Source organism: Bos indicus x Bos taurus, chromosome 6, assembly GCF_003369695.1.
Source record: "Bos indicus x Bos taurus breed Angus x Brahman F1 hybrid chromosome 6, Bos_hybrid_MaternalHap_v2.0, whole genome shotgun sequence".
NCBI classification, from domain to species: Eukaryota; Metazoa; Chordata; class Mammalia; order Artiodactyla; family Bovidae; genus Bos; species Bos indicus x Bos taurus.
This window is the reverse complement of record NC_040081.1, coordinates 90,810,442-90,835,469: the sequence shown is the minus strand read 5'-3', so window position 1 is coordinate 90,835,469 and position 25,028 is coordinate 90,810,442. Positions and strand designations below refer to the sequence as shown.

General features: G+C 39.3%; 1 protein-coding gene and 1 non-coding gene across 24 annotated transcripts in view; both read left to right on the top strand.

Moving 5' to 3' along the window:
- CCDC158 (coiled-coil domain containing 158) overlaps positions 1-25,028 on the top strand; it is an 83,250-nt gene that overhangs the window by 30,777 nt on the left and 27,445 nt on the right. For 20 of the 23 annotated variants that reach the window (XM_027544813.1, XM_027544803.1, XM_027544808.1 and 17 more), the window contains 9 exons: positions 3,431-3,550; positions 4,452-4,649; positions 6,250-6,732; positions 8,686-8,875; positions 10,681-10,833; positions 13,635-13,747; positions 17,030-17,188; positions 18,143-18,235; positions 19,000-19,125. In XM_027544813.1, coding sequence (XP_027400614.1) covers positions 3,431-3,550; positions 4,452-4,649; positions 6,250-6,732; positions 8,686-8,875; positions 10,681-10,833; positions 13,635-13,747; positions 17,030-17,188; positions 18,143-18,235; positions 19,000-19,125 — 1,635 coding nt within the window. The remainder of the gene's footprint in view (positions 1-3,430; positions 3,551-4,451; positions 4,650-6,249; positions 6,733-8,685; positions 8,876-10,680; positions 10,834-13,634; positions 13,748-17,029; positions 17,189-18,142; positions 18,236-18,999; positions 19,126-25,028) is intronic. The other 3 variants (XM_027544804.1, XM_027544802.1, XM_027544801.1) reach the window with 3 other exon arrangements.
- Positions 12,276-12,382, top strand: LOC113894862. The gene has a single exon (XR_003511699.1). It is a non-coding gene; the product is annotated as a U6 spliceosomal RNA (small nuclear RNA).

The following is a 25,028-nucleotide window of genomic DNA, read 5'->3' as shown; positions in this document are numbered from 1 at the left end:
AATAGGCTAAAGCCTATTAAAACCTTAAAATCTTAAATAAATAAATCTTAAAATTGTATTTTTCCACTGCTGCTGTACATTTAATATATACAATATATACTGCCCAAATAACAATAAGGAAAAAATACAGCTATGATTAAAAGCGAGATTTGTGGGAAGAGAGACTTATGATTTAAGAGTATATTGATATTATACATCAACATATTTTATGAGAGGCAGGCAGTGTTAGTATTTTCTCCTGAGGGTCAGATTCCTTCAGAAAAAATATTTATTATTTTTAAAAATTGATTACATCACAGGTCTGAACAACTTTCCCAACTAGAATGCATAAGTATAGAGAAAACTTGTTTAGCCAGACAAATGTCTCTTCAGATAAGCAAAAGTATTTTCATACTGATGAAAAGTGGTATTTCAAAGAAGACTGTAGACATAGCTTTCAGACATACAAAAGTGTCTTACTGTAATACTTTTTCTATTCTTCTCTTTCCATTTTAGGAGAACCTCCAGAATTCCCCTTTACGAATTTGGACCAGTAGAAGCTGTCACTATTGGCTCTGTAGATTTGGCTTTACTCTTAACTTTCGCTTTTTGATAACAAAAATATCTCACAGTCTTGATTCTGAGTTTACTTTTCCTACTTTGAAAGCATTTGGGGCTGAACTTCCTACTCAAAAAGTGAAGTTGTAGTAGCACTGGCTGGAGCTATACCCTGTGCAGGGAGATTCTATGCAAATCTCTGCATAGTTCTGCCAATGCACCTTTATGCTGACCAGCAGCATTGCTTATTATCCCAGAACTGTGTATTTTTGAGCACAGAAAATGAGATAACAATTTGGCACAATTGGTGATATCTAAAATCACTGTACGATTATAATGAGATCCCAGTACTTATTTGTCCGGTGATCTAAAACAAAAAGTAGATTCATAGATGGTGAAAGGGAAAACCAGTGCTGCTATTTAAAAAGAAATGAAAAAGAAAAAAACTAATACATCTCAGATGTCAGTATTTATTCTGAACATTTTAAAAGGCTTTTTCTTCATAGTGTTTTTTTACAGCTGTTTGTATCAGCTCAGCTGCTACTTCAATGGTTTTCCCTTTCACTCTCCATTTATCTTTTTGATTGATTGATTAATATAAATATTTTTACTTTTAAAAAGTGAAAGGTAAAAGCAGAGCTATAGCAGTTGAGTCAGTACTGACAACTACAAAACTAATGTTCCTGCGGGGTCTGGAGGAACATCTGATACTTAGATGGAAAGATACAAGTTGATTCTTTTTCTTTTTTCTTTTCAAAATTTGGTCTAGTAGAATTTAACATTAAATGATTATCCAGAATTTCTTAAAAAGTGAAAACAGACATAAAATAGCAAGTCTTAATTTAAGCTTTTAAACCACACAAATACTTTGCTCAAAGATAGAAATGGTTTTACACCAGACTAGGAGTCTAAAATGTTCATTTTAGTCATATGAGTAACTTTTAAAATTGAAAGCATTCTTGTTAAATTTAGAGCTCAAATATGGTTCCTTTGAAAATACAGAATTTCAGCTTTATTAATACTGATCTTACGTGAAAAAATATTAGAAGCAGAATTGAAAGGAATTTGAAAGATCATCTATAATACTTTTTTCTAATTATAGATGTATAATTTAGACTCAAATTACAGACTCAGAGAGCTTATGTGACAGAAGCTGGTTCAGAACCAGGCTGTTTGACTCTCAACCAGATCATATTGCCTTTCTGATCACATTTGTTTAACCAAAGTAAGAGTTGATGTTTTTTTCCCTCAGTATTCTTAATGTCTGTACTAAGTGTACTGAGTTAGTCTTTCCTAATAATAGTAGAGCTGAAGAGGTTGTTTCAGCTGATAGTACTCATTTATCTTAGGAAGCTGCTTGTGTCCCTGAGGATGAATTGTTATAGGAGCACAAGAGTGAAAGCACTTTTTTATAGGATTATTAGAATCTATGAGCTCATTTCTATCGGTCACCTAATGTTTTACCTAATTCCTGTGAAATACTTTTTTGTATAAAACATGGAATCAATTACAAAGTCAGTTTTGAAAGTATATCCAATGTAAATATTAAAATTTATATTCATATTCCTGTAGGTTGTGATACTACTCTGTTGGTAAATGTGAAACTATTTGATAGTCCTGTATTAGTATGCTCTTAAGTCATGTATGTATGTATGTAAATAAAGACATATATATGTATACACACCCATCTATGTATTCATCCTTACCATTTATCAGAGATAGTTGCATATACATGTTTATATGTAATATAATTAACATATATGCACCAAATTAATAATGAAGATCTTAAATGAACTTAGACCAACTTAAAATAGTGTCACGAAATGTTAGTCTTGCTCGTATGTTCTCTAAGAAGATTTAATCACATTCCATCCAAACCAGTCAGTAAGTTTTATTCTCGACTGGATTTGGAAGCCTGTTCAGTAGATGCCTTAGAAGTAAGGAATATGTAGCATTTATGCAGACATGAAAGATTTGTTATTATTGGAAAGTGGTGATGAAATGTTATTGTAGGTATCACATTAAAGATCAGGTATCACTATATAACACTCAGTATCAGTAGTTTTTCATTACTTTAATATCTGGGTCTAAGTAGTGAGTTTATGTAGCTGTGCTCAAATATAAACTCAGAATCTCCATTGTCTAAGATCTTAACCTTGTAGCCTGAAGCCCCAGGTTAAGAGCTGTAGAGATGATGTTTACAGCGATGGCCCTTCTGGCATATGTCATAGAAATGCATGGTCACACAGATTTGACAGCTGCCTGTCTGTAAGAGAGAACTACATCTATACAGTTCTTTAAATTAGTATTCTTATCCCATTTGATAGTTAGAAAAAATGAGAATTGTATTATTTTATATATATATATATATATAATTTGTGTATCCTTCCAAAATAGGGTGACTAACAGTGACAATAACTATAAACTTGTTACCATTCATTGTTTTATAGTCAGTGCCTTTATTTTTGAAACTGATGTTCTGAAACAAAATAGCACTTCTAAGTATAACATAGTTAATTTGTGTGGGCTACGTAGAATATTCTTTATGCCACATAAAGCTTCCTTAAATACCAAAGTATAGAACTCATTTTCACAGAAGATAGATTTTGAATAATGTGATCATGAGAGTGACATATTACAGACAATGGCTAAATCTCACAGTACCAAGTATTTCATTTTGGTCAGTTTGGCTGAATTCTACATAGATTTTAAGTTTAGAAAACTTTGCAAAATACATGACAATTTTGTCTACAAAATACATCACAAAATGAACTCTTATTTTTGCCCCTCAAATGATACCATTGCCTCAAATAATACTGTTTGTTTTCCAAAGACTATATTTATTTTATATTATTCATTGACGTAGTCAGATTGATTTGTGCTTTCCTTGTAGATAGAAGAGCTGGAGAAGCAGTTAGTTCTCGCAAACTCAGAGCTAACTGAAGCACGGACGGAACGTGATCAGTTCAGTCAGGAATCTGGAAATCTGGACGACCAACTTCAAAAGCTCTTGGTAAGAAGGTGCTCTGAAATATGAATGAGATTAATTCTGGGAAGTTTTACCACAGTATTTCACAAAACTAGTTTAAAATTCCAAATTTTACAACATGTCTGTACATTTACACACAACACAGCATCCTGGACACTATTCAAGTTTTACGTGTGAAATATAATATTGTATACTTTAAGCACAACTCTTAGGGCTTACAAGTTGGGTGAAGGTGATCTTTGAACAGCCATAGTCTTTCCGTTAGGTACTGTGTTCTGCTAAACTGAAGTAGGGTTGAGCGTTCATTTCAAAGCCAAACAACATTCAAAACACATACAAATCATGTGTAAAGAAAAGTTAAATGCAAATTTAGGTAAGAAAATTTTTGTAGGAAGAGAAGAGGATTCCGACGGTGGTGAAGCAGCTTCTGCCCTCCGTTAGGGGTACTACAGGCTGAGAAATTTAGGAAAGGCGATGTTGGTACCCCTTCCTGTGATATTTTTTAGGGTTCCTGTAGAACAGGATTCTCTCCCCACCAAACCTTACCTCAGGCTACAAGGCCCTCAGCTGCCGGAGAGTCCTTCACAGGCTAACCGGGGCTTGATCAGCACACACTCAAGGGAGAGCTGACTCTAAAACTGCGGGATAATCCTCACTTCTCTCCCTCCTGTTGCATGTTTCCCAGCATCCTCATATCTAATCTGGGGTCTAGTCCATTGAGAGTTACTTGTAATGCTAGAAATTATAAGTAAACAAAATGTTAGTTTTCTATGAAATCATTGTTTTTTATCTAAAATAATTAAGAATCCAATTCCAAATCGAAGTCTTGTCAAATCACATAGAAACTCCAAAGATGATGTAAGGAGAAAAAGAGTTTGAAAACCAATGTGTAACACGAGGGGAAGGCTGACGTCCCTTCTTGTAGGCCGACCTACATAAACGAGAGAAGGAGCTGAGTCTGGAGAAGGAGCAGAACAAGAGGCTGTGGGACCGGGACACGGGCAACAGCATCACCATCGACCACCTGCGGCGGGAACTGGACGACAGGAACATGGAGGTGCAGCGCCTGGAGGCCTTGCTCAAGGCCATGAAGAGCGAGTGTCAGGGCCAGATGGAGCGGCAGGTGAGGCCGGGCCTCCCCCGGCGAGAGCTGTGGGCTCTGAGAGCAAGATATATAAACTGGGTGTTTATTTCTATGGTTCCGACCTCTTGTTAAATTTCAGATGTTAAACTTCATCTCGCTTTTGTCCATTGTTGAGTAATGAAACTCCCATCCAGTGGCCTTTTCATTTCACCTGGAAATTGGTAACCTAGTAATTCCTAGTAATAGACAAGCATCAGACCATAGGGAGATCTGAGCTTCATCTGAGATCTGTGGCTCAGATGTAAAAGAATCTGCCTGCAATGTGGGAGGCCTGGGTACGATCCCTGGATTGGGAAGATCCCCTGGAGGAGGGCATGGCAACCCACTCCAGTATTCTTGCCTGGAGAATCCCCACGGACAGTGGAGCCTGGTGGGCTATAGTTCATGGGGTTGCAAGGAGTCGGACACGACTGAGCAACTAAGCACATAGGGAGATCTGAGGAAAAGCAGTGTTGAAGGTTTCCAGTAGATTTTTTTGTTTCCCCTTCCCCAGAGAGGCTTTTCCCTCCTCACCTCCCAGGCTGATGAGGAATGATACATATGCACTCCAGTTCAGCACACCAGGAGTGACATGTGGAGTGCTGTGTGAGCGCCAGTGTACCTTCAAGACAGGAAGCACATAGTTCCAATGCCTGCCATAATTGCCATGGAGACACAAAAAGCGTCCCACAAAGAGCTTCCTCAAATGAAAAAGCAAACCAAAGGGACCACCCTTGGCTGAGACCCAGGCAAAGCCATCTTCCTATTCTCTGGTCCAACCTGGGCAGGAGGAAAACTGCAAGGAGCACGTGGAGGTCAGAATCTTGCGCTGTGCTGTGCTGAGTCGCTCAGTCGTGTCTGACTCTGCGACCTCATGGACTGTAGCCCACGAGGCTTCTCTGTCCATGGGATTCTCCAGGCAAGAATACTAGAGTGGGTTGCCATGCCCTCCTCCAGGGGATCTTCCCAACCCAGAGATTGAACCCAGGTCTCCCGCATTGTGGGCAGATTCTTTACCATCTAAGCCACCAGGGAAGCTGAAGAGTACTAGAGTGGGTCGCCTATCCCTTTTCCAGGGGATCTTCCCAACCCAGGAATCGAACCAGGGTCTCTTGCATTGCAGGCAGATCCTTTACTGTCTGAGCCACCAGGGAAGCCCAATTAGAATCTTACTCTTCTCCAAACAAGGACCAGAGAATGTGAATGTACATTGGATAAAAGCCATCATTCACTTTTCCCTCAAAGGTGGAATTAAGGAAGAGGGAAACAGAAAGGATAGCTGTCTTCACTCTTACCCCACTTTCCACTGTTGCCAGTGTCATCCTAATATAAATTGCTGTGGAAAACTTCCTCAGAGGACACTAGCCGAGCTCGTCCCCACCCTACAACACCATTCTGAATGAGCATTGTTATTTAATTAAGGTCTCTCCACCTTGATCTAAGTAACACAAGTTTGTCTGCTGTCTGTATGAAGTTCTGAGAGCAAAACAGTTGGAGGTACTGTCATATTCATGATTTCACCTTCTTGAGCTAACTTGTCAGATCTCGTGAGACCTCTCCCTGTCTGCCTAAATCCATGAAATTCTTCTTTAACAATCAGATGGCAGCCATTCAAGGAAAGAATGAAAGTCTAGAAAAAGTGTCCTCCTTGACTGCTCAGCTTGAATCCACCAAAGAGATGCTCCGCAAAGTGGTGGAAGAGTTGACAGCCAAGAAGATGACCCTGGAGAGTTCGGAGAGGACCGTGTCGGACCTGACAGCTTCCCTCCAGGAAAAGGAGCGAGCCATCGAGGCCACCAACGCAGAAATCACGAAGCTGCGCTCCCGGGTGGACTTGAAGTTGCAGGAGCTGCAGCACCTGAAGAATGAAGGGGATCACCTCCGAAACGTGCAGACAGAGTGTGAGGCCCTCAGGCTGCAGATGGCAGAGAAGGACAAAGTGATCGAGATCCTGCGACAGCAGATTGAGAACATGACGCAGTTGGTGGGCCAGCACGGGCGGACGGCCGGTGCTATGCAAGTGGAGAAAGCTCAGCTGGAGAAGGAGATCAATGATAGGAGGCTGGAGCTACAGGAAGTTAAGGTCTGTAGAGTGTCTTGGTGGTTTAGCTTCTGAAATATCTTTTTTTCTCCCATAAGTCTGACCTAATTGACCAGAAGTAGGTTCTGTAAAGATAGTTATAGACACTCCAAAATTGTTTGCAAGTGTTTTTGTCAGTGTGCATGTGTGCTTTTGTGAGAAAGTTTCCACACTTTTCTTAAATTCCACAAGAAGTGGCCCCCAAATGGTTCAGAAGTGCTGATACAAAAGAGAAAAATCAGAAAATCCAGCTTCTTTATGAAGTCTGTCCTGATCCCGTAGTTTGAGAAAGCATTTTGTCCCCATTCAGACAGACCTAAATTTGAACCCTGTCTCACCACTCGGTAACTGTAAAGCACTAGACTGTTTGCTGAATGTTCGCTTCTATGTCTGTAAACCAAAATACCCCGAATCTTGTTGGATTATTTGAGGCTTAAATGAGAAAGTATATATCAAGGATTTAGCTTGGATCCTGGTCTGTGGAAGACGTTTAGAAAATATGAGTTCCCTTCCCCCATTCCACTCTCCACCTGAACCTTATGGTACTGCGTTTGTACCTCTTACAGCCTGGGTCACATTCTGTATTACGCTGTGTATGCGCAGGCACACGCCTGGGGTATGTGGTATGTGCGTGTGTGTATGTGTGTGTAAATAGCAATTTCTCCTCTTCCCTGTAAGACTGAAGATTTCTTCAAGCAGGGCACACATCTTCATCTTTGTACCCCTGCCCCTGACTTTGTGCCATGTACCTAGAAGGCGCTCAGTAAATATTTATCAGAATTTAAAACTATTGAATGAATTTTTAAAAATTCAGTTTCCCAAGCTTTATATTACTTTTATCTGCCATGGTAACTAGTAGGAAACAAATCACATATTATTAATTTTTTCTTTCAGTTTTGTTGGAATATAATTGACATACAATACTATATGAGTTTAAGGGATACAGCATAATGGCTTAATTTACACATATTGTGCAATGATTACAGCAATAAGATAACATCTATCATCTCATATAGATACAAAAAAACAATATTTTTTCCCTTATGATGATTTATGACAAAGAAAGGATCTAAAAATCAGCAAAGGGGAAAATTCTCCCAAAGGAAACCAGGCATAAGCTTCCTCCCCTGCAGCTGGGCACAAGATGCTTAACCCCGCCATCAATAAGTTGTGACAATATGTCAGATGTTGCCAACCAGGGGGGTTCATCAGAGGCTCAGTGGGCAGAGTTTTTATACTGGGAGCTGATCGTATAGGCTGTCCTTACCAGGGAGGGGAATAGAGTCTTCTGAAAGGAAAGCAAGGGTCCAGCGTAAATTGTTTCTCTTGAAGAACAGTTTTTAGGCAGAACGGGTTAGACTGATGGGACCCCCCTCCCCAAATTCAAATTTTCAGTACCGCCAAGAACCACCCTGACTAGAAGCTTTCATCAGGGCAGTGGTCAGGCTCTCTTCCACACACCACCTTAGCTCCAGTAGCAGCTCCCTCCCTGTGTTCATTCTCTACCCTCTCACCTTTTCAGTTCTTTTTCCGTCATTATTGTCATCTGGTTATTCAATACTTGTTGTCTGTCTCCTCTCACGAGAGTGGAAAAACCCCATGAGGACAAGGACATTGTTTACTGCTATACACGGCCAGGGCAGGGGGAGCCTGGTGGGGGAGCTGCCATGGGAGTAAAACCTGAGTAGGTGCTCACCTAGGGCCTTACCTGCACACCATCCTCAACGTGTAAAGTGGAGTCTGGCACAGTTAGGTGCCCAGTATGTTTTTTTTTTTTTTAATGAATGTATATATAGAATAGGAATAATGAAGGGCTGTAGCCAGTGATCCTGGGAATTGGTATCTATGGTTAAAAGAAAGGTAAAATACTCCTTTCGTTTTCCCACTTCTTATTGCTTCTTTATATTTTATTTTGTTATTTCTTGCTCTGTCCTTTGTATTTATCCCGACATTTAGATTTTGAAAGATAAAAGAGATGCAAAGATACGGGAGCTTGAAGCCAGAGTGAGTGACCTGGAACTGGAAAAGGTGAAGCTGGTGAACGCAGGCTCCGAGAGGCTCCGTGCAGTGAAAGACATCAAGCAAGAGAGAGACCATTTATTAAGTGAGGTGAAAGCTAGTAGGAATGAGTTAAACAGTCTTACAGGTACGTTACTCCAGTTCAAACTCTGCCGAAAGTAGGAGTGCTGTTAGTGGCGTTCCACGAGGATACTAGGACTGTTGTGACAGAAGGGGCCCTCATCCAGTGATACAAACATGGATAATTATGCTGTCCCTGCGCACGCATCTCATCACCCGAAACCCTGACACTTCTCCATGAAGTGCTCCCGGAGTGTGCACTCATTGACCATTAACTTTAGTCAGCCCGCAGTGTCCGTGAAGTTCTGCACTGCGTTTCCAAGGGGAGAGTGAGAGAAGTGGAGACCTCGAGTCCTCTGAGTCACATAGCTTGATGAGAGGTGTAATAATGAAGCCGCACATGTAAATAGACTTACGCAAATTTCTTGGAGATGAAAATACCCTCAGTTCACTGTTAGTATGGAACAGGTGTTGTCTACTTCACACGCATACACACATACACGCACACGCATGTCAGTGATTGCTGAGCATCTCCTATGCCAGATGCTGAGACAGGCCCTGGGAACAACAGTGAGGCTCCACGTTAGTCGGAAGCCAGACCTGTGTAGAATGTGTCACATGCGGTGGGTGAAGCACAGTGTCTGGGTGGTGGGTGCAGATGCAGGAAAGGGAGGGAATCAGCCTCCTGTCGCCGGTGACATCTGGGTTCGATGGAGGAATAGGAATTTGGCAGGTAAAAAGGAAGTAGAAGGGCAGTCCAGGTGGAGAGAACATTATGGACAAAAGCAGGAAGGCATGAAGTAACACAGTGCAACCTCAGAAACACTTACTGGGAGTAGAAATACAAATGAGCAAGAATTAAGAAATGAGGCAGAATGGATAGGGAGAGCCAGACAGTGTGGAGCCGGCGAAAGATACCGAGGAAGAGATTGTTGTCACCAAATTTACATTTTAGAAGGACAGAGTCAGCAGGTAAGAAGAGAAAGGCAAGCATAAAGGAACAGAGGCCAGCCAGCTAAGGAGAGTTTTGCGGTGGTCCCAGGGAAAGGTGATGAGACCCCGAACTGAGGCATATAATGAGAATGAGAGGAGAGGGAAGACTTAAGCAAGTTTTTGGAGATTGAATCAACAGTAAATGATCAGAGGGGTTGTGTGTGTGCTTCTGATTTTAAATTTGTAGTATTGGGAGAACAATGATATCAACATCTGAGAAAACGAAATCAAGAGGGGTTAACTTACAGGCAGGAGGGTGAGGCAGTCAGTGTGAGACCATTGGTCTGGGGGCACCAGGGCATCCACATGAAAATATCTGGAGAGATGGGGTTAGATCTCAGCAGAGAGGTCTTGACTCTGCTTGTTCCCTTTATAAGTAAATCTATCTATCATATATAAGTAGACAAATGTAAATAAATGGATAGTTGAATGTATGTGTGTATTCTTGTGTATGAATGATGAATGCCAGGTATTTTGATAGCTACTGGAGATAAAAAATCAGGTAAAACATGTGGCAGTGTCAGGTTACTTACCAAGTCATGGAGATCCATCTGCCTACAAATGGTGGCCAAATCTGTTGTGGTGGGTATGATTATCCAAGAAGGTTTAAGAGGAAATAGATGTCAGCCAATTTCACTGGCTGGAAGAAAAGCAATGACTAATAAGAGTAAAACAGGACGACCCATCCGAGCAGATTAAAAGAGTTAGATCCCTGAAAATGTGTGTGTACATCTCATTTCTGTAACAAATGATGATGTAACTGAGTGGGGTCTCTTTCAGCTCCAAAATTCTGTGATCATTAATTACAAATAAAACAAGCTTTATAACAATGGAGTAGAAAAAAATTAACCAACTATTATTGCTTATCATGTTGTACAGAGGACTATGAAGTCTTAAAAAGGAATTTTCGAAACAAAAGTGAAGAAATGGAAACTACTACAAATAAGCTGAAAATGCAATTAAAATCTGCACAGTCTGAGCTGGAGCAAACAAGAAATACATTAAAGTCAATGGAAGGATCTGATGGTCATGGTATGCTTCAGTAGATCTTTTCCTTTTGTTTTTAATTCCCTTGGTATAGATTTAATAAAACACAAACTGGATTCATTGCCTTCCACTTCTTCACAGTGAAGCATGTGTGAGAGACATACAACAGTAGATATCACTGATGGTTGTCATATAGCAGTTATAATTCCTAGTGTTTTTGAGGGAAATTGACATTTGCTTAATTTATTCCTTAAGTATTGGAACCTTTCTTTTTCTTTAGCTATTTCAATAATTTCTAACAAACTTCAATGTCCATCAGTTCAGTTTAGTTCAGTTCAGTTGCTCAGTCGTGTCCGACTCTTTGCGACCCCATGAATCGCAGCACGCCAGGCCTCCCTGTCCATCACCAACTCCCGGAGTTCACTGAGACTCACGGCCATCGAGTCAGTGATGCAATCCAGCCATCTCATCCTCTGTCATCCCCTTCTCCTGCCCCCAATCTCTCCCAGCATCAGAGTCTTTTCCAATAAGTCAACTCTTCGCATGAGGTGGCCAAAGTACTGGAGTTTCAGCTTTAGCATCATTCCTTCCAAAGAAATCCCAGGGCTGATCTCCTTCAGAATGGACTGGTTGGATCTCCTTGCAGTCCAAGAGACTCTCAAGAGTCTTCTCCAACACCACAGTTCAGAAGCATCAATTCTTGGACGCTCAGCTTTCTTCACAGTCCAACTCTCACATCCATACATGACCACTGGAAAAACCATAGCCTTGACTAGATGGACCTTTGTTGGCAAAGTAATGCCTCTGCTTTTGAATATGCTATCTAGGTTGGTCATAACTTTTCTTCCAAGGAGTAAGTGTCTTTTAATTTCATGGCTGCAGTCACCATCTGCAGTGATTTTGGAGCCCAAAAAATAAAGTCTGACACTGTTTCCACTGTTTCACCATCTATTTCCCATGAAGTGATGGGACCAGATGCCATGATCTTCGTTTTCTGAATGTTGAGCTTTAAGCCAACTTTTTCACTTTCCACTTTCACTTTCATCAAGAGGCTTTTTAGTTCCTTAGTGAAGCTTTCTGACATAAGGGTGGTGCCATCTATGCCAATTAATTGTTTTTTAGGAAATATTGATATAAATACAGATCACCAATAATTTTCATTCATCAGCCTTTTTTTCACATGTTTACTATCTTCGTAAACTGTGTGCCTATGGCTATTTGTCCATTCCTGTCTCCTTCTCTGAGTTGAAGATGGGAGGGTGCCCTGGGAATTGAACTGCTAGGATGAGGGGTCCCTTCTCACTGCTTTACACCTGTTCCCTTTTCACCTCGCTGCCCATGTTAATTCAGAGGAAGGTTAGTTGCTATTTCATATTATTCCTATCATTGTTAATATGGCTATATTAGCTGACTAAAAGAATAAAGATTTAACTAAAGACTACATTTTCTATTTCTCAATATTTTTTCATGTCAAAAGATTTATGTTTGTGCTCACTTCAACAGCACATATACCAAAATTGGAATGATACTGAAAAGATTACCATGGCCCTTGCCCAAAGATGGCACAGAAATTCTTGAAGTGTCCACATTTTGTGTGGTCCTCAGACATTCAGCTCTGTCTTTGCTGGTAAACATAAACAAAATGGTGGGGTGTGGAGAGCTCACTCCAGAGGCCCATCTGGGGTCTGTTCCCTCCTCCCCATCCACTAGACAGTCTCCTTATGTGCTCCAGGCCTCTCCACAACTCCCCTAGTCCCATTACAGTTGTTAAAGTAACTAGGTAACCCTGTATTCACTCTCAAATTAGGATCACCTTAAAATAAAGAATTTATTAAGAAAATTACCTTTGAAGGCCAAGCATGATGCACTTAATTAGACCAGAATTCTTCAGAGTGGTGAGCAAATGATACCAGACTTTTGCTCTATTAACAAACCAGTGAACTGTGCCTGTATTAACCCTGGTCTGGACAGTTTAGCTACAGGAACTATATCTTGTTAGCAAGAAGTCACACTTTTCATCCTCCAATACTTTGTTTTTAAAAAATGCCACATTTTCTTTTTCTTTTTAACCTCTAAGCTGGACCTAACTCAAAAGCAGTGACATTTTCAAACCTCTTTTCTCAGCTGGTTTTAAGAAACAACATAGGATCTCAAACTGAATTTCCAAACAGTGGTGAGCTTTACTTATCTTCTCAGTGGCCTGCCATGTCTTAAGTCTTCAGGGCCTTGCCTCCTGTCTAGAACCTTCTCATCCTGTCACCAGTTTCAGTAAAATAATCACATATATGCTTATATGGCCAGTTTGACTTTTGAAACAATAGTGAGTTCTGAGTACATGGCAATACCCATGACAATGGAAATTGAATGGTTTGTGTTATCAGTGGAATCTTTTAAAAGATCAATAATAGTAGATGTCTTATGTGGTATTTTATATATGAGTTTATAGATAGTTATTTTAGTAAAAATTCTATTTACATTTCTCATTGTATGACTATATATTTTGTGTATATATTTCCTATATGTGTAAGTATGAATTTGGTCAGTATTATTTATTACCATTGGAGATATGGCAAATTACAATGGTCAATGAAGTTAATTCTAGCAAGGAATCACAGAACATCAGCATTTACATATGTTTCTAAGCTCAAAACCCCTGAGTAATTGCTGAAAATTGTTGTATCCCAATATTGTGAAATCTTTTGTGAACACTTTCTTGAAGTGATCCAGGTGCCTTAGAGGAGTCTTACACCTTTTCATAGTGTTTGAACATCAAATTATAGTCACCTCTCAAAATTTAGAAACTTTAAAAACTAAGACACAATTTAGTTCCTTTTTTTTTCCCCCAGCTATGAAAGTGGCAATGGGGATGCAAAAACAAATTACAGCTAAAAGAGGTCAGATAGATGCCCTTCAGAGCAAGATACAATTTTTGGAAGAGGCAATGACAAATGCAAACAAGGTGAGTCCCTGTCCTTGGAGTGGGGGAGGCCAATGTGTTTACTCATTAGTAAACTACAACTCAGAGTAAGACACAGAGATACAAAGTACAGTGGGAACAAGGCAAGAGGTTATTCTTAACTGAGAGAATGAGGAGACGGTTCCCAAAGGAACATCTGAGCAGGACCTTGAAAGAGCTAGTGGTTTTTTTTTTTTTATAACTTCTCTGGAATGAATTTTATTTTCTTTTATTATTTTCTTCCTTGGTCTTCTTTTGTTATTTTTTACATGTATCTATTCTTTTTCACGGAGAAGGCAATGGCACCCGACTCCAGTACTCTTGCCTGGAAAATCCCATGGACGGAGGAGCCTGGTAGGCTGCAGTCCACGGGGTCGCTAAGAGTCGGACACGACTGATCGACTTCACTTTCACTTTTCACTTTCATGCATTGGAGAAGGAAATGGCAACCCACTCCAGTATTCTTGCCTGGAGAATCCCAGGGACGGGGGAGCCTGGTGGGCTGCCGTCTATGGGGTCGCACAGAGTCGGACACGACTGAAGCAACTTAGCAGCAGCAGCAGCAGCAGCAGCATTCTTTTTCAAATTCTTTTTCCATTTAGATTATTACATAATATTGAGCAGCATTCGCTGTGCTATACAGTAGGTCTCTGTTGGTTATTTTAAATGTATCAGTGAGAACAAACATGGATTCCAAGGGGGAGGGGTGAGGGTGGGAAGAATTAGAAGATTGGGATTGACATATATACACTTTTGATACTATGCATTAAATAGATAACTAATGAGAACATACTGTAGAGCCCAGGGAACTCTACTCAGTGCTCTGTGGTGACCTAAATGGGAAGGAAATCTAAAAAAGAGGGAATATATGTATACATATGGCTGATTCGTTTTGCTGTACAGCAGAGACTAACACAACACTGTAAAGCAACTCTACTCCAATAAAAATTAGAAAGAAAAAGTAGTATGTATATTTAATCTCAAATTTCCAATCTATCCCTCCCCCCACCCCTTCCCACCAGTAACCATGAATTCCTTCTCTAAGTCTGTGAGTCTGTTTCTATTTGTAAATAATTTCATTTGTATCATTTTTTTAGAATCCACATATAAGTGATATCATACAACATTTGTTTTTCTCTGTGTGACTTCACTTCACTTAGTATGATTATCTCCAGGTCCATCCATGTTGCTGCAAATGACATGATTTCATTCTTTTTAATGGCTGAGTAATATTCCATTGCATATATATATCACATCTTCTTTATCCATTCATCTGTTGATGGACATTTAGATTACTTCCGTATCAGTGCTGCAGTGAACATTGAGGTGCATGTATCCTTTCAAACAATGGTTTTCTCTGGATATATGCCCAGGAGTGGGATTGCTGAATCATGTGATAGGTCTAATTTTAGTTTTTTAAGGAACCTCCATATTGTTCTCCATAGTGGCAATTACCAGTTTACAGTCCCACCAAGAGTTTAGGTGGGTTCTCTTTTTTCCACACCTTCTAAGGCATTTATTGATTGTGGATTTTTTGATGATGGCCATTCTGCTGGTGTGAGGTATTACCTCGTCATAGTTTTGATTTGCATTTCTCTGTTAATTGAACATCTTTTCATGTGCCTCTTGCCACCTGTATGTCCTCTCTGGAGAGAAGTCTGTTTAGGTCTTCTGCCCATTTTTTGATTGGATTGTTTCTTTTCTCATATTAAGCCACATGAGCTGTTTGCAAATTTTTGAGACTAATCTTTTGTCAATTGCATCATTTGCACATATTTTCTTCCATTCTGTGGCTTGTTTTTTCGTTTTGTTTATGATTTCCTTTGCTGTGCAAAAACTTTTGGGTTTAATTAGGTCCCATTCATTTAATTCCATTGGCGTTATAATTTGTTTTAATTTCCATTACTCTGGGAGATAGATGGAAAAGGATATTGCTGTAATTTATGTCAGAGTGTTCTGCTGATGTTTTATAGTGTCCGATCTTACATTTAGGTCCTTAACCTATTCTGAATGTATTTTTATGTGTGCTGTTAAAGTGTTCTGATTTCATTTTCTTACATGAAGCTGTCCAAGAGCTAGTATTTTAACTGCAAGAAGATACTCGTGGTAGAGACAGAGTGATTATAAGCAGAGCATATTCAGTTCCACTCTAATGTAACAACTGTGTTCCTAAAATCACACTATGCAAAATCGTGCAACAAAAACCACCACGGGACTTGTGGGAGTGGTGGGATTAGGAGCACGACACTGATGCACTTCATCAGTGACAAAAGAAAAGTAGGAACCTAATGAAAATGGTAGCACAGTTTTACACGGTAAATGCTTAAGAGACACATAAATACTACAATTAGAATGGCCCTTTATCCTAAAATGACCTGAAGTTTGCTTGTGAACGTGTGCATTGAAGAATTGCAGTGTGATAGTTGTTAAGAAGGGGTAGAAGGTAGGTTTCTCTGTGACATAGGATGTGGCTCATAACACAAGGTAAACTGAGGGAGCTAGTTGTTTGAAGAGTGTGTATGTTTGTTTTTTGTATTTCTGTGCAACTCTCCTTAGCTGGGTGCTGTTTTCTGCACTGACCTAGTATTTCTCATAGATGAAACCATGCATTAGTAAAGGGGAAATCTGTGTTGTGCTCAAATATTCCCTGATACATCAATCAGGGAATAGTCAGTCTTTGGAATAGACTTGCACTTTCAGAAGAAGAGTTACAATAGAACTGACCATAATGCCAATGAGAAGGTAAACAGCATACGCAGAAAATGAGGGCAACTAAAGCAGTTGCTTTTCCCCTTCCCCAAAATGCTGCAGTGCTTTTTCAGAATGAGGCTAAATATTGACAAGTATGCACATACATTTGTTATACCTCTCACTGGTCTTTCCTGGTAGCTCAGTGGTAAAGAATTTGACTGCAGTGTAGGAGACACCAGATACGCGGGTTTAGTCCCTGGGTCAGGAAGATCCTGGGAGAAGGAAATGGCAACCCACTCCAGTATTCTTGCTTGGGAAAATCCCATGGTCAGAGGAGCCTGGCGGGCCACAGTTCATGGGGTCACAAAGAGTCAGACATGACTAAGCAACTGAACGCACACACACTCATTACATGGACTTATTTGCTGTGTCTTTGTTATTTACCACTTTTTCCTCCCGTCCTGCCATAAGTTCCAAATAGGCAAATAATGGAAGAGTAAAATTAACAAATCTAGGATAAGGGAAATGATGTGTGTGTGCTTCAGTATCTACATCACCATATCATTTCTGATATTTGCACCTGTATAATTGTAGGAGAAGCATTTTCTAAAAGAAGAGAAGACAAAATTAAGCCAGGAATTGAGTACTGTTTCAACAGAGAAAAACAAGATGGCCGGAGAACTAGAAGTCCTGCGATCTCAGGAGCGCCGATTGAAAGAAAAGGTTGCTAATATGGAAGTTGCTCTTGATAAGGTGGTTATTAACTAAATACATACAGTAGTTAACAACTAAACAGGAAAGCTCCATGTTGACAGACACCAAATCTGTCAAATTGGATTGTGTCCCAGTCACCTCACACAAGGAAGAACTGTATCCTGTAGAGAGGGCTGAGCTTTAAGAACAAATCATGATGCATACTTTTTACAAAATTTCTCTTTTTTTTTGCTAACATGAACATAAGAGCAGTAAAATACAAGATGTGAGATGCTTCTGGTATCCTCTGTGGCCTGAATAATTTAAAATACCACCAGTCTAATTTACCTTCAAAGAAGGACTTCAGTACTTGGTAGAATACAGTCTGTTAATGATACCAATAAAAAGATGAAGTAATGCTAATGTGTGGCGCTTTGTGGAGTTCAGAAAGTGCAGGTAGAGAATGCAGCTTAATGACTGAGAAGATCAGTGATGACGCTACATTTGTCCTTGCCATATATTGTAGAGGAGGAATCTCTCTTTGTGTCACCTGCAAACTCTGGAAACCTGAAAATACTGTATACCGAAACTAGTCCTTGCTTCTTGAGACATCAGAGCCTCCGTGGTGACAGAACATGGTCTGTGTTCCCAACTATGCAAACTTAGGTCTTAGAACATGATATATGGGCTCAATGAATTTCAATTGTGGTTATCTTTATGCAAATATTTTTACCATTGCTAAAGCTGTTTGCTCATTTCATCTGTAGTTCATTCATTCTTTTACGTAGCCTTCACCTACTAAACGCCATATAGATGCTGGGGCTACAAAGACATGACCTCCAATAACTCTCAGTTTTCTGAATAAAACAGATAAGTAAATAGATAAATGTAATGCACTATGCTAGGAATAGAGGGAAGTTTCCTTGAAGAGATGGTGACTCTGCATGTATACGTTAATAAAATAAAATTGCACAAAGAATGGAGGATAAACCACATGTGGTTGCTTGATTGTAGGCATCTTTGCAGTTTGCAGAATGTCAAGATATAATACAGCGTCAGGAACAAGAATCTGTGCGCCTAAAGCTTCAACACACATTGGATGTAAAAGTAAGGTCTTTTGTTTTCATTAAATAGTTATTTAAGCAAAACTTAAGCCTTGGTTTGATATACTTTTAGGTTTTCTTATGTATCTTAGATGCTTTCAAGTGTACTTTTAACATTATCTGATATTAACAATTATAAAATCTTTACATTGTACCTACTATACCTATCCTTTTCCTATATAGTAACACGTTGAAGCATCATGCTTTATGTTAGGTTTATATTGCGTGAAGGAAACACAGAAGTACTTACCCTGGGGAACCAGAGGTTTGCATACAGGAGGCGGTCAAACGTGTTTGACTTGTTTGGAGAATAGCAAAAATGAGGTAATTTGCATGACAAGTCAGGTGTGCTTTAAAAATAGTACATTTTCCACCGAAATAGATTTGTTTTTTGAGTATATTTTAGAAGTGCAGACATACTTCAAAGTCGCAATACTGGATACCTTCCCATAGTTGGAGAGGAACCTTCTCAGTAGTATGTCAGAACTGGTGTGGAGTGTTTGGCCGAGTTAAAACCAATGTAGTAGCCTCTGATTGGAGATGCCGCTTCCCACCTGGAATGCTTACATCATTCTCAAGTGTGAAGGCCTCTTGCTAAGCCCAGCATTAGTCCCCAAAGAATAACATGCATCTTGCTTAATACTTTGGCTTCAACTTTTTAGGGGTTCAACATGTAAGACTGAAATTTATTTGCAAAAATACATTTTGATTTCACAATTCCAGCTGTAGGTTGACAGTTATTTTGCTCACATGTATACTGTCTTCCAGGAACTGCAGGGCCCTGGATACACCTCAAATTCTGCTGTGAAACCACGCCTTCTACAACCATCACCTGCTGCTCGTTCTCATTCCAATGTTCCATCTTCCCAGTCTACAGCCAGCTTCCTGTCTCATGTAAGTCACTTGTCTTATAGTTTGTGATGCAAATGGCATAATATGTAAATAATTGAGAAGAATTTCATTTAAAAAGTAAACCTATAGTTATGACATTTTCAGTTTTTAGAATTTAAATTTATACAGACCAGGTGAACAGAAAGGTTTTTCTTTCTTTGGTATTTTCTCTAGGAAAAAAACAAAACATGAAATAGTGATATTAATGTAAACAATAATTATTAAAGTAAATTATTTAGTAACCTGTATTGATATTTTTGTATCATAAGCATTCAGTGTACAAAGCCAATGTTGAGATGGCTAAAATAAGCATCACTTCAAATGCCAAAAGCAAATTATTTGTATTGTAGTACTTTACTAAGATGAAAATGATTTGCTGTATATTATCTCTTCATGACCTATATGTAGACTTATTTATAATCATAAAGATTCTATTAATATTAAAATTGTTACTCTCTTTAGTTAAAATATTAGAGAGTTTGAAATTTTTTTAGTTTAACCTTTTGTACTATTAAAGCTTAGGAAAAAATATGCACAGTATGAAATTCAGATTTTCTCTTCTCTGAAGTTATATGTATTTGTCGTACCACTAATCCCTTGCAACCAGTATGCAGCTCCAGCTCCAAAGAAATGAGACATATTTCATAAATCACTCATGAAAATCCATTTCATTAGTTAATAGTCCTATTGTAGGTATAGCAACAAGGTCACCGGTAGCCTACCAGTTATTCTGCCTGTGCCTTGAATATAAAGCATGCACTGTAGAATGAACAAGTTGAAATGGACTCCTTTCATGTACACGAGGTATATGACTGATAAGCGGTCACACAATAACATTCTTTTGTCAAACAAAAGAACATTATTAATGGTGGTAGTGGTTGGTGGTTTAGTCACTAAGTCGTGTCCACCTCTTGAGACACCGTGGACTGTAGCCCACCAGGCTCCTCTGTCCATGGGACTCTCCAAGCAAGAATACTGGAGTGGGTTGCCATTTCCTTCTCCAGGGGATCTTCCCAACCCAGGATTCAAACTGGGGTCTCCTTCTTTGCAGGCAGATTCTTTACCGACTGAGCTACAAGGGAAGCCCAGTATTATTAATATTAGAAGTTAAACATGGTTCTCTCTGGAGACTGGAAATTGGAGGTGGGCAGAGGAAGGGAAGAAAATTGCTGCTTTTTAAGTGTCATAAATCATTTTACTTTTAAAACTATATGCATGTTACCTTAATAAAAATTAAATTAAACCCATCTCTCAGTGAACTTAATGACAAAGAACAACAACAAAGCATATTTGACCAGGAGTCACTGGGACTTAAGATGTGTCTCTAACTTCTTTGTGTGACCTTGGAAATTGAGTTAAATAATACTGTGCCTTTTCATCTCTAACGAGGAGTCTGTACTATGGATCATCTCTAGGGTTTTCTGAAGGATCAGCTCTGAAATTTCATGACTTTTCATTACCCAAAAGCCAGGCTAGTAAGATAGGCTCTTTAATACATAGACTATACTTGATTATAAAGAATCTCATCCATCACTGAAAAAGTACTAGTCATGAGTCTATTAAATTAAAAACTTGAGTTATAATTCTAACAGCAATAATGAAGTGTATTTTCTTTTCTTTTTTTATTTTTTTTTTAAACTTTGCAATATTGTATTAGTTTTGCCAAACATCAAAATGAATCCACCACAGGTATACCTGTGCTCCCCATCCTGAACCCTCCTCCCTCCTCCCTCCCCATACCCTCCCTCTGGGTTGTCCCAGTGCACCAGCCCCAAGCATCCAGTATCGTGCATCGAACCTGGACTGGCGACTGGTTTCATACATGATATTATACATGTTTCAATGCCATTCTCCCAAATCTCCCCACCCTCTCCCTCTCCCTCTCCCACAGAGTCCAAAAGACTGTTCTATACATCAGTGTCTCTTTTGCTGTCTCGTACACAGGGTTATTGTTACCATCTTTCTAAATTCCATATATATGCATTAGTATACTGTATTGGTGTTTTTCTTTCTGGCTTACTTCACTCTGTATAATAGGTTCCAGTTTCATCCACCTCATTAGAACTGATTCAAATGAATTCTTTTTAATGGCTGAGTAGTACTCCATTGTGTATATGTACCACAGCTTTCTTATCCATTCATCTGCTGATGGGCATCTAGGTTGCTTCCATGTCCTGGCTATTATAAACAGTGCTGCAATGAACATTGGGGTACACGTGTCTCTTTCCCTTCTGGTTTCCTCAGTGTGTATGCCCAGCAGTGGGATTGCTGGATCATAGATTGTCTTTAATCCATTGTATATTCTTGCCTCCTTTGTCAAAAATAAGGTGTCCATATGTGCGTGGATTTATCTCTGGGCTTTCTATTTTGTTCCATTGATCTATATTTCTGTCTTTGTGCCAGTACCATACTGTCTTGAAAACTGTGGCTTTGTAATAGAGCCTGAAGTCAGGTAGGTTGATTCCTCCAGTTCCCTTCTTCTTTCTCAAAATAGCTTTGGCTATTCAAGGTTTTTTGTATTTCCATACAAATTGTGAAATTATTTGTTATAGCTCTGTGAAGAATACCATTGGTAGCTTGATGGGGATTGCATTGAATCTATAAATTGCTTTGGGTAGTATACTCATTTTCACTATATTGATTCTTCCAATCCATGAACATGGTATATTTCTCCATCTATTAGCGTCCTCTTTGATTTCTTTCACCAGTGTTGTGAAGTGTATTTTCTGAATAGATTGTTAAGCCTGTTTTATACAATTAATTTCTTCCCTTAAAAATGTTATTATAAGTATATTTATTATATAATTTTACACATTAAATGTAATATACATTCTTTGTTCTGTTCACTGATGTGTTCTGAGTACCTAGAAAAGTATCTAACATGTGGTAAATATTCAGTACATATTTGTCTAATGGATGAATGAATTCATTGTACTGATAAAATATTGGGTTCAGGTTTTCATTGTTTCTACTGACAAGTCAGGTTTAAGTCTTACTGTTGCTTTTTTGAAGGTAATTTTTTTTCTCTGACCATTGTGAAGATTTTGGTTTAAGCAGTTTGAATGTGATGTGCCTATCTGTATTCTTCTTTATATCTCTTGTGAGTCACTGATCTCCCTGGATTTGGGATTGATATCTTTCACTGATTTGGGGAAATTTGTATCTTTTATATTTTTGATTGTTTTTTTCTGCCCCATTCTCTTGTTTCCTTCTGAAACTCGAACTATTAAATAACTTTACTTTTTTAATTGCTGTGTTATAGCTCCATTGTTTGAATCCCGTGTGGAACTGTAACCATTGTTTCTCTTGATTTCTAGTCATATTTTGTCTGGTATTTCTGCTTTCTTTTTTTCAAGAGTTTATTTTTTAGAGAAGTTTTAGATTCACACCAAAATTGAAAGGAGGATACAGAGATTGCCCATATACCTCTTGCCCCCACACATGCACGGCCTCCCCATTATCAGCATCATTCTCTCTAATGATACATGTGTTATCAAGGATGAACCTACATGGACACATCACAATCACCCCAAGTTCATGGTTTACCTTGGGGTTTATTCTTGGTGTGGTACTATTCTGTGGATTTGTACTAGTGTTTATAAATGTCATTACCGATTCATGGGGTCGCAAAGAGTCAGACACGTCGATTGAGTGACTGAACTGAGCTGATACGTATCCATTATTATCATATCATACACAGTACTTTCACTGTCCTCTCCTAAAATTCTCTATGCTCTGCCTACTGATCCTTATCCTCCTTCCACACCGGGCAACCACTGATCTTTTATTATCTCCTGGTTTTACCTTTTCCACAATGTCACTGAGTTGGACTCATACCATATGTTGTCTTTTCACATTGGCTTCTTTTACCTAAGCAATGTGCATTTAAGCTTCCTCCATGTCTGTTCATGGCTTGATAGTCATTTATTTTTAGCATGGAACGGTAATTCATTGTACCACAGTTTGTTCATCTACTGGAGGGTACTGGGGTTGCTTCCAAGGTTTGGTAATTATTAATAGAACTGCTGTCAACATCCACGTGCAGTTTTTTGTGTACATATGTTTTAAACTTCATTGGGCAAATACAGATAGCATGATTGCTGGGTCATATGGTAAGAATCTGTTTAGTTTCGTAAGAAATTACCAAACTGTCTTCCAGGGCGGTTGTACCATTTTACACTCCCACCAGCAGCGAGTGAGAGTCCCTCTAGTTCCACAGCCTCACCCGCATTTGGCGGGGATTGTATGATGCAGCGGTTTCCTGTGAAAGGGTGCATTCATTCATTACGTGTTTTAAAACCTTGCATGTCTGAAAATACCTTTGTTCTTCATTTATATCTGATTGATACACAAAATGCTGCTGCTCTTGTACTGTTTTGATTCCAGGGCCTGTGTATGTGACCTGTTTGTTTCTCAAAGCTTTTGGAGTCCTTTCTTCATCCCTAGTATTCATTTCTGGGTGATCTCTGCCGGGGGTCTTCTTCCCTTCACTGTATAGGCGCTCTTATGTTCTTTCCTCTCAGAAATTTTCTTGTATTATTTATTTGATAACTTTTCTCCCTCCAGTTTTACAGTTCTTTCTGGAATTCCTGTTAAGTCACCTATTAGGCCTCCTGGATTTAGTCTCCAATCTTCTTTAATTTTGGCTTTCAATTTCTATCTCCTCGTATTTTATTCCCAACTTTTGGGAAGACTCCTTAACTCCGTCTTCCAAATACCTATTGAATTTTTTTTTCTGAATATAACTTTTTTTTAATTTCCAGGAGACTTTTTTGTTTTTTAAATCTGCTCTTTATATAGTTTTATGTTCTTTAGTGGATTCAGCGGTACTTTCTCATTTCCATTTAAAGCTATTAATTTCAGTTTTTCAGTAATCTCTTGTGTTACCTGAATTATTGCTGTTTCTTCAAATTTATTTTTTTCTGTTTGTTTTGATGTCTGTCTTTCATGTTGGAGCTTTCCTTCACTGTTTGCTAATCACTAGCTGTCCATTCATATTTAAAATTGAGGCCCTAAAAAACTAATTAAAAGCACTCGGTAAGGTTCGCAGGATTTGTCAACTAGTAGATGGTTAGGCAATGGCACCCCACTCCAGTACTCTTGCCTGGAAAATCCCATGGACAGAGGAGCCTGGTAGGCTGCAGTCCATGGGGTCGCTAAGAGTCGGGACACGACTGAGCAACTTCACTTTCACTTTTCACTTTCCTGCATTGGAGAAGGCAATGGCAACCCACTCCAGTGTTCTTGCCTGGAGAATCCCAGGGACGGGGGAGCCTGGTGGGCTGCCATCTATGGGGTCGCACAGAGTCGGACACGACTGAAGGGACTTAGCAGCAGCAACAGCAGCAGATAGTTAGGTATTAATTTTTAACTAAGGGACCCAAAAACTATCTTACTTTTTTCTTGGTCCTGTCAATCCCACTACAGAGAGAATCTCTTACTACTGACTTGTTGATACAAATCTGTTTGCCAGTGTTGTGAAGAGCTGAGTGGGACAGGGAGCCTGGGGTACATGTGTATCTATATAGTCTTATTTATTATGCTTATATTTTCAGTTTGCAGCCTTACTTCTGCCATGCCAGATGTCCTCTTAGAGTTTAAATTCCTTTGGTCCAACCTCACCCAGTGATTAAGCCTCTAATTTTATTTAGAGGAAAAGAATGAATTCTTACCCAACCACATGGGGAGAACATCTGGTATTCTCAAAGCTTCTGCCGTAAGCTTTTAGCCAGTCCTCCCGTTTTTGCTGCCCTGTGCCTTCCCCTGACCTTCAGAAGTGCACGAGGCCTCCATTACTCGAATCTTTCTTGCTGGTATACTCTGATGCAGAGCAGTCCTCTGTTTCTTGGCTACTTCTGTGCAGGTCCTTAATGTTTTAGCTTCTTTGTTCCACTGCATTAGCTGTG